The sequence below is a fragment of the Tigriopus californicus genome, chromosome 8 (genome assembly GCF_007210705.1).
Source record: "Tigriopus californicus strain San Diego chromosome 8, Tcal_SD_v2.1, whole genome shotgun sequence".
Classification (NCBI taxonomy): Eukaryota; Metazoa; Arthropoda; class Copepoda; order Harpacticoida; family Harpacticidae; genus Tigriopus; species Tigriopus californicus.
The window spans coordinates 11650900-11659963 of NC_081447.1; the positions used below are offsets into that span (position 1 = coordinate 11650900).

Below are 9064 nucleotides of genomic sequence, written 5' to 3' on the forward strand. Positions count from 1 at the left end.
TCACGACTTTGCATTAGCATTGATTAAATCATTTTGCAAAAGCTAGGTATATTTTGACTAGAGCCAGCTCTTCGGTTTTCAAAATATCCCCATTGGTCAGATTTGGATCATTTTAAGTATGACAGGCAATCTTGCACATTCTAACTTGAGTAATCTGCTTGGTCGTGGATGGACTGAGAGCCAAATGCCAGCCACTCACAATTCATGTGTTCTGAACTTGGGGTGGGATGTGTTTGTGCAAGATTCCTGACGTTTTGAATTTTCCTGCCCATTATGAAACAGAAAGCTGAACCAGATTGTAAGACACGCAATCTCCACATGCATTTACGTAAGATGGAAGAAATGAATAATACAAGACCATAACATAAGAAGATAATTCATCTTGCGGCCTGACGGAGTTTTGAATCAAGGCATTCAAGCTGCATTATGTTTGAATGATTTGTTTTGATTTGGTTCTCACCAGTTGAAGAAATACTGTTGGACGACGTAGGAAAGTTGAAACTAAAACAAATTGGGACGTGTTAAGTGACCATTCTGTCTTTATTCAAACCACTAACAATTTAGCGCAGAAATAAGAGAGGATCACCCAATCTGGTCAAGGCTGCCTTGCCTAAGGTTGAACCTACCTAGCGAATCTTCCAGTATTTCCCGTGAAGTATTGAAGGCATCCCGGGGGCCCTGTAATTGAATCATAAGTTAACTGGCCTGAACTTGAGTGTTAATGTTCAGTCTTACCTCCATTTTCATCTCCGCAGGTGTATTGTGTTACTTAAAAGGGAAATTGAAATCAATAAGTTTAATTGAAGTTGATGATAAAAACCACAGTTAACGTGGATTTAATGGCATCCACCAGCCCTCGGTTATTTCTAACTTGAATTGTCATTTTTCAACCTTAGAAATGCCGTCCAATGGGGAAGGTGTCCTCGGTTTGTCACGCTTACCTTTGATATCAAACATGCGAGTTGTTCCAGTTCCACCGAAATCAAATGCAGCTAGATGACAACCGTCAGAAGCGTCCAAAATCACTGAAATATGATCAAAAGTATGGGCGGGTTTTAAACAGGCTTCATGTCGCGTACTCATTTTGCAAATATTGTTATTGTTATGTGGGTCATAATGTCGTGTTAACATCATTCCTTCCTTCCTGACAAAATGTGAAGTTGAATGAATAAGAATCACAAGTCACTAACCAATGCTTTTTGAACTAACGCCTACACTCAGTTAAATACGTAATCTGAGTGGAGTCGGCACAATTGCTCATTCATTATGTTTAGGGCTATGGACTGAATTTTGTAAGGGTATAGTAACTTTGGACCCACTCGTTTGATTAACCTGAAGTTTGAAAAGCACAATTGCAGAGACCTCAAGCAAGCGCTGAATGAGCTTTGTAACCCATGTAAAGACCTCATTTCCATGTCCCACTAGGAAATAAAACCTTTATTTCCCTTAGGGTTTGGGGTATGATACCTGAGAGGTCGTTCGACTGGTGCTTATATTAAGGTAAAACACGGGTTAGGTCAAAACGATCTTCCGAAGGAAAGCTTGGAACATTACGAGAGGTTACAATAATGAAATAGGTTACTAACTATGTTGGCCGGTATTGAAGCCGCAAATCACCGGTGACGACACACTCTCCGGAGCAGTAACACTAAAGGTATCTGTGGTGCAGTCTCCAATGGCTCCTCCTGTAAGAAAAAAGTAAAGTTAGTTCTGACTCTGTACAAAGAATGTGATCTGCCTGAACTGTGAAATGCTCACCATTCATCGAGAATGCTCTGACAGAAGTAGTTCCCACAGACGGTCCAGCTATCGAAAAACTCTGCAAAATACGAACTAAGGCATATCACAATCGTTCCTACGTTTTTGAATGGTCGCAAATTGGGATCACAAAGAAACCCAAGTATACCACAAAGTCCAGTCTAATCCGGCAAATGTTGGAGGAACATTTACAGATCGTAAATGTACATGGGTTAGAGGAACCACTTTGCTGCAGATAGGTACAGTTTTCGGACGAAGTGCCGCCACAACCCAGACTAACTAAAAAGTAACAACAATATTCATCAGCAAAGACAACGATAATTTGAATAGTGGTTGCAAAATGCTTCACAAAAAGACTCAAAATATGATCTAAAAACGCAAGGCCTTCTTCCAGGTCTGAATGGAGTATACAGAGCCAAATCAAATGAGGTACTTACAAATGCAACAAACTCCGAACCCTTGGGCACAACTTCCGCTAGCAGATCCGTCTGAAATGTATCAAATAGTGTTTCCAAAATAGAATTTGTTGCAATAATTGAACGACAATTAACTTACCTCTAGAAGCGCATTCTTCAGCTTCGTGGTGAAGAATGATTATTTACTCGTTGAGAGCCAATACTTTTGCGAAATCACACACCAGCAACCATTTGGAGTTCGTTCAGTTGAAAGTCTTAGATACAAAATTCGAATACTTCTTACACTCATTTTTGAATCATAAGTTATGTTTGGCTTGCTTTTCTTATTTTCGGAACCATTAACATTAAGGCTTGAAAGATTCTAGCCCTTCATTCAAATCCAAGTTGATCATCATTCATCAATCCCTCCTTTTTGGCAACTATGAGATGTAGTGTGACTAGCTAGCAGTTGGTGTAACTCTTGAAAAAGGTCAGAAGACATGAGGTTGCATAAACAAGGTTATGAGAGTGATCCTTGCCAATATTTTCCAATGGTTTACATATTATACAATTAGCAGAGTATTTTCATATTTTTTTCTTTTATTTTCCGCTGCCCTTTTGTAGCTTTTTCCTTGTGAGTCAAGTTATCCTTTTTTTCCATTGGATATAAGATTTGAATTTCACGTTTAATGTTGCTTGTTATCGCTCTTGGTGAGATTATGTCATTATAAAAGAATAGGACTATCAACTAGTTGTTGTTGAAAAACGTTTAAAGAGCTACATTGTAAAACAAGTGTTATGGTGATAACAGTCGAAACCTATAGAATTATTTAAAACAGCACATTTAACTGTATATTCTCAAAGTAATCTTGTTTTTAAACATTAATGCTCAAAACTGTCACACTTACAAAGCCTAAGATTTATTTTTTAAGCCATTCGGAGCTTGAAAACACCAAAAAAGACTCCTAAGATGTCTTTGCGTCAATAAAGACTTGAAAAGGTGTTCACATTTCAATGATTGGTCTTGAAAAATAATGGAATAATGTGGAGCAATGGCCCCAAAAACAAAGAGCACTTAAGATCGAAAGGAAAGTGTACGCTAAGCATAGAGCCCATTCCATTATTTAAAAGGATTGATTGAGAAATGAATCCATCACTGATTAGACTTTGCCGTTCAAGGACACAAAAAATAAAGGATCGTGAAAAAAGGCCTTTCGAACCTACTATAACTTTTGAGACCCTAATTGAACTGTCCCGAATTGTCCACTATGAAATAGAGAAAACTTACAAAGTTCCTTTTCATGCAATGAACACGAATATTGGCTCATGGCTCACGCGTTTTGACGAAAGGAGTTGGCTCGCTAATCAATAGGTGTGTTTGGTGCCGTATATGGATCATGTAGAATATAAACTCGTTCAAACTGGTTGATCTTGTAGGATACGTCCTTATTCGTCAAAGTATTGGCTCTCATAAGTGCAAGGCACTGACATGTGTAGCAAGTTCCATTTCTTGACGCAGAACCACCACAAGGCTCGTTCTATAATAAAACAACAACCACGATTAACCCTCAATAAGCAAAGATATTAAATTTCAGCATAAAGAAAAATCAAAAAGTTTTACCTTGAATCTGATGATTTGAAAGATGGAGAAAGCTGTGAAAAATGAATATATGATCAAATTCAGTTTCACCTGAATAGTGCATGCCAACCATGAAATTGGCATTTTTGGATAATTCAAGACGACAACTTTGTTTTGCAATCATTGTATAGAAACTCACCCGAAATTACATTCATGAGAACTGTTTCTTACCTTTGCCAGACCTTGTGTTGTTTTGCGATGTCAAGCTCAGCTCAACGGTGCCAAAGCCGAGCATCAAGACCCAGATCGTTAACCAAGTGCTCATCTTTAAGGGACTTGATCCTAGTCCCATTCAACAATGACTGAACACCGACACTTGGACCAATCTATTTTGAAAGGTGCGCAGCGAGGGCCCGGAGAATTTGAGCGTCACGGCGAGGCTCTTCTAGGGGTGCGTTTACATTGGACAAGAACAATTCGTAGGCTTTTTTAACTATGCAGTGATGAAGGGTAGGCTAGAAGACTCGGCATTTAGACCATACTCCAAGGCCAATAGCTAGAAACACTTTTCAAATAAGTAGAAAATGAGTCAAGTTGAAACACCTATTTACTTTATGTTTGCTTAAGAATAGTGTTAAGAGAATTGTTATAGAACACCATGCCCTCAAATATTAATGAGGAGGCAAAAGTAGAATGATTTGTCCTCGATTTTTGCTCTGGCTCGGGCGACATCCATTGTTGACTTTTAAGAATACGATTCCCAACAGCCATTGGAGCAAATATTTCCAGACATTGAGCGCCTTCAATCAATCAGTTTGATCTTAATTATCAAGTATATGACGGAACACTTTTCTCATATCCCCGGTAGTCATTATGCAACATAAAGCATAAAATTTGGGCACGTCTTAACACACATACCAGGTGAATTATAGTATCTTACAATCGAGAGCAATATTTCAAAGAAGCGATACTCCCAGGGTTTGATCTGGAAACATTGGAAATATTGCAACAAAAACATCAAAACATGTCCAACTCTACCAATCACCATACTGACATAATTAATATGCTCCACCTATTACTCCAGCGACACACTATCGTTTTGATCAAAAGTCGCGTTGGTTCCTCAGTAAGGTTTTCTCCCCCATTATTTTGACATAAATGAAAAATCGACAAGCAAGATAAACGAACAAATTCGTTCCACTAGTACAAACATAAAGGGGGACAAACAAAAATAGCAAGGAAATGATTGGAAGGTAAATGAAAACTTTGCTTGGTTATTGGACGGAGGAAGATTGGCCAGATTATTTAGAAAGAGTCTGTTTCTTAATTAGTCACTCATTTAAGAGTTTCTGAGAACGAACATGAGTTTCATGAAAGATATAATCCTCTGCTTTTTTACAACCAAACCATTGTGGCTCAATTGAGAGACAATGGTATTCTGTATGGTATCAACTCTAGACATTTGCAACTTTGATTTTTTTGAGCGGGTGTCAGCAGGCATTCGGATCGGAATAGAACCCCAACTTTCCCAATCCCACTTTTCACCAGTACTCATTAGTTGCCACAATGTCTGTTGTCGTCTTGGTCAAAAAAATTATTAACAAGTCAAACGATATCATCAGAGCTTGAAGGCATACCTATGGGTAGTTCATACCCCTTCAGATGGCTATCACTACCAGCTACTAAAAGAGAAGTTGTTGCCTCTCATCATCAAACTGACTTTCAGAGTCCGATTTTGGTACTTTAGTTACGTGATTATTAATTTGGAGCATTGCGTTACGGAATCATCACTGCCATCCTCAACACGATGATTCATCCCCAAAAGATGACGGACTTTTTTACCCTTGCCATACATAGGTCTCGTTTTTGATTAGATAGGAATGGATTGAACCATGGCAATTTGATTTAATTCCTTTCCAAAACAATGAGATTACCTGGGCTCCAGATCCAAACCAAACGCATTTATATAATATTCTCTGATTCTGCTTGTCATATACGGCTTTAGCTACCCTTCAGGCACCCTTTGACGTACTTCAAATGTTTCAAATGCCAGTTGTTTAGCCACTTTCTAATATTACTATTTAAAAATACCTAATTTGAATCTGGTGTTGCTGTGATTGCAGATAAGAATACCTGAAGAGTAACCTGAATTGGTTTGGATCTGGGATCCATGTAAACTCAATGTTTTGGAACAGAATTCTAGGTTCAAAATTAACTTCAATAGTGCTCTGACCTCATTGTTGCATTCTTTTAATACAGGGCACTAGGATTGAGCGCAAAGAGAAAGTATGTTAGACCATAATCTAAATTAGTGAAACAGGCAAAGCTGGAATTTCTTTCAAATTTTAATAAAAAAGTGACATGACAAGCACCACCCACTATCTTTGTGAATTATCTTGAATGAAGTTTTACTCACTTCTTAAACTTGGAATAGTATTATAGCCTATTAAAAAGTCATTGACTAATGCTACATGAGCAAATTTATCTAAAGACCTTTGCCTTAGGAACGAGGTGAACAAAGCCTTTTTCATAAGTCCACAGGGCTTTATTGTATGGCTGTTGTGTGTGTACACATGTATGACTGAACATGCCATTTTCAGCTTTAAACAAAACAACTTGTCCATAATCATGGAACAAGTTATTGACCCTTTGGTTCCTTTTAGCTTGCGGCTGGATTGGCTTGGTCTTGTTATATTGAAAGTAACAAAGGTGGGGCCTTTTTGAAAACTGTCAGGTTGTGCATCAAAACCAGCCATCCAACGTAATGCCACGTTTTTGTAATCACGCAACTAAAGTATCAAAATCGAACTCGAAAAGTCCGTTTCACTCTCATCACAAGCAATACAGGAAAGCTGTCTGTCCGAGAAGCAATTACCATCTCGACTTGATGAGACCAAAGTGAGAGGCTTGTAGATCATGCCAGATGGTTGCTCACATGTTTCTCAATGGGGTTTTATTAACTAGTCTATTTCAAACGCTAAAAAGGAATAAAAATTGCTTTTAAATGGTAATTTATAAAACAGTTGGTCGCCTAATATGTCCGCATTTGTTGCCTTTAGGGCATCTTTGAATAGAAGATTCATCTGGATGGGTCGATAACAACGTCTCACTTGGAACTTCGAACACAGAAGTTATGATCGCAATTAGACTTAATTTTTTTTTCGAAAAAAAAAACCGAAAAAAAACGAGACGAAAAAGTATCATTTTTCTATTTTTCGAAAAATTGCAGAAAAACGGGTCAAAACAGGTGAAAGTGTCTTTGAGTTCTGGGATCGCCGGGTTGAGTCTCGCCCGTCCAGCGAGCCAGCCATCAACAAAATACTTAAAATATTTCCGATAAGCAGTGTCTTACCCGTGACAGTTCAATTCCCAATCTGTGGGCGTGATCAGCGTCTCAAAGTCTCCAAGAGAGAAGTCGGGGAGGAGAATCAAACCGTGAAAATCTCAAATCTGAGAAATCTATGCTGACCCCTGTACCAAGTCTTCTCTCATATGTAAGGGTTTGGATACCAAAACCATACATAAATTAATGTTCACATGTCAGTCTTTCTTCGCCTAATTACTTTTTCCAATTTGAAATATTAATTTTTTGTATGATATTTACTTGTAACTCCGTTGAAGTCCATTAGAAAGGGCGGGAAATTTGAAATGTACAACAATATTTTTTCTGGATTTTGGTTGTTGTGCAAAATAATTTTTTGAAAATAATTCGAAAATGGTTTTTTTGAAAACAGAAGTCTAGTCGTGATGGTGGACCGATTCAAATAGGGGCTGCTTTTGGATTTCTTATCCTCATTGTCAAATGGAAACCAGTATGTGGAGTCGTACTTGTAACAAATAAAGTTGGATCTAATCAAGTTACGGAATCAATTGACTGAACCGGACATTTGCCGATTTAACGTCCTCTGCCCTGGAAATCCGTGGTTCAACAACATTCTTCTCAACTGGGAGAAAGTGGTGCTCGTTAGATGTGATCGTCATTGCAATGATGGTTTGTTTTTTGCCTTTCACCTCATTAGGTATCAAGAGGGTCCCCTAGGCAAAAAGCCGATCGATATTTGTTGGGTAGATTTGGCCATGACTAATTGGGCCTCAAATGGGCCTGTCGACCACGCCCGAGTTACCGAAAGCCTATTCAGAAGAAATTCTAGCGTTTTGCCATCAGTCACTTGCCAGAGCATTAAAGAACTTCGGTGATGATCCTGGCATGTTTAACATCAGGCTTGAAGTTTTGAATGTATTCTTTTTAAGTTTCTTCACTGACAGCGGTCTCAAATCGTATAACAAGGAATGGTACTTCTTTGGCTTCATCATGTCGTTGATGTTCCTTCCCTGGCATTTGGGCAAAAAAGAACACGTGTTTGGGACTGATGAATTCACCGGAGATTTTACCGACCCATAGGTATTGAAAGAGTTTGCTCTTTTTAACAAAGAAAGAAACAAGACCATGAAGACAATGAGCCCCAAATCGATCATCGCATTATTAATCGGGTTTTAGGTATTGTAAGTAACGATTGCTGCTTTTGTTCTCAAATGCATATTTGTTCAATATTGATTTGCTAATCAATATCTGGTGGCTATCATAATATTCATAAAATATAATTAATATTAACATTCAAATAATTCAAAATAAAATAAAACACAAAAATGAAAAATTATGAGGCTCGGTCAATATCCTGTCCTTCTCAATCCCCTAATTTACCCGTGAGTAATAAATCTCAGATGATACGAGCCAGTAAAATATTATCTTATTTGTATTAAAACAGAGAGGTAAATCTCAATCAAAAAGAAAATTTGATTCAGTCTTCGAACACGGATACCGGGCTTATATTTTTTGTAACTCAATTACTCAATTACGATTGATACCTACTCCTCATGGTGGTTATATTCTCTTGTTAACTGTTTTCTCAAACGCCAAGAATTCTATATATGTTTTTCTTTGTCAAAGAAGCTAAAGGAACAACTTTTGTGAAATACACTTGTTAAAAAGTAGCTCAGATAAGTGTGTTGAATTTGAAAGGTAATAAATAGACGAATTATAATCTTTCATTTTAATAGTACTGGGGATTACATTCCCTGTAGCGGTTAGAAAAGCCCGTGAAAAACCAAACCAAAAAAAAGAAAAGAAACAAATCACCTAAAGCCCATTAAAATGCATCATTGTAAAAATCGTAGTCAACCAGTATTAAATATACTCTTAGTTATGTATATATTCATAAGCTTCCATTTATCACATGTTTAGTTATTTCGACTTCAAGGTTGCATTTTACGCCTTAAAAGATCGAAAAATGCTCTAATTATGTTTCCAGTTATTTGCAAGGCATATTACTGT

The 9064-nt window shown here is 37.6% G+C and overlaps 1 protein-coding gene across 1 annotated transcript in view; it reads right to left on the reverse strand.

Moving 5' to 3' along the window:
- The window catches only part of LOC131885059 (uncharacterized), a gene marked incomplete in the record, with an annotated part of 7184 nt that extends 2861 nt beyond the window's left edge, over window positions 1–4323 (reverse strand). Inside the window, 12 exon segments of the mRNA XM_059232982.1 lie at window positions 469–501; window positions 627–678; window positions 736–768; window positions 942–1025; window positions 1587–1685; window positions 1759–1819; window positions 1907–2037; window positions 2196–2246; window positions 2314–2334; window positions 3643–3691; window positions 3775–3806; window positions 3964–4323. Coding sequence (XP_059088965.1) covers window positions 469–501; window positions 627–678; window positions 736–768; window positions 942–1025; window positions 1587–1685; window positions 1759–1819; window positions 1907–2037; window positions 2196–2246; window positions 2314–2334; window positions 3643–3691; window positions 3775–3806; window positions 3964–4084 — 767 coding nt within the window.
- Between the last annotated feature and the right edge of the window lie 4741 nt (window positions 4324–9064).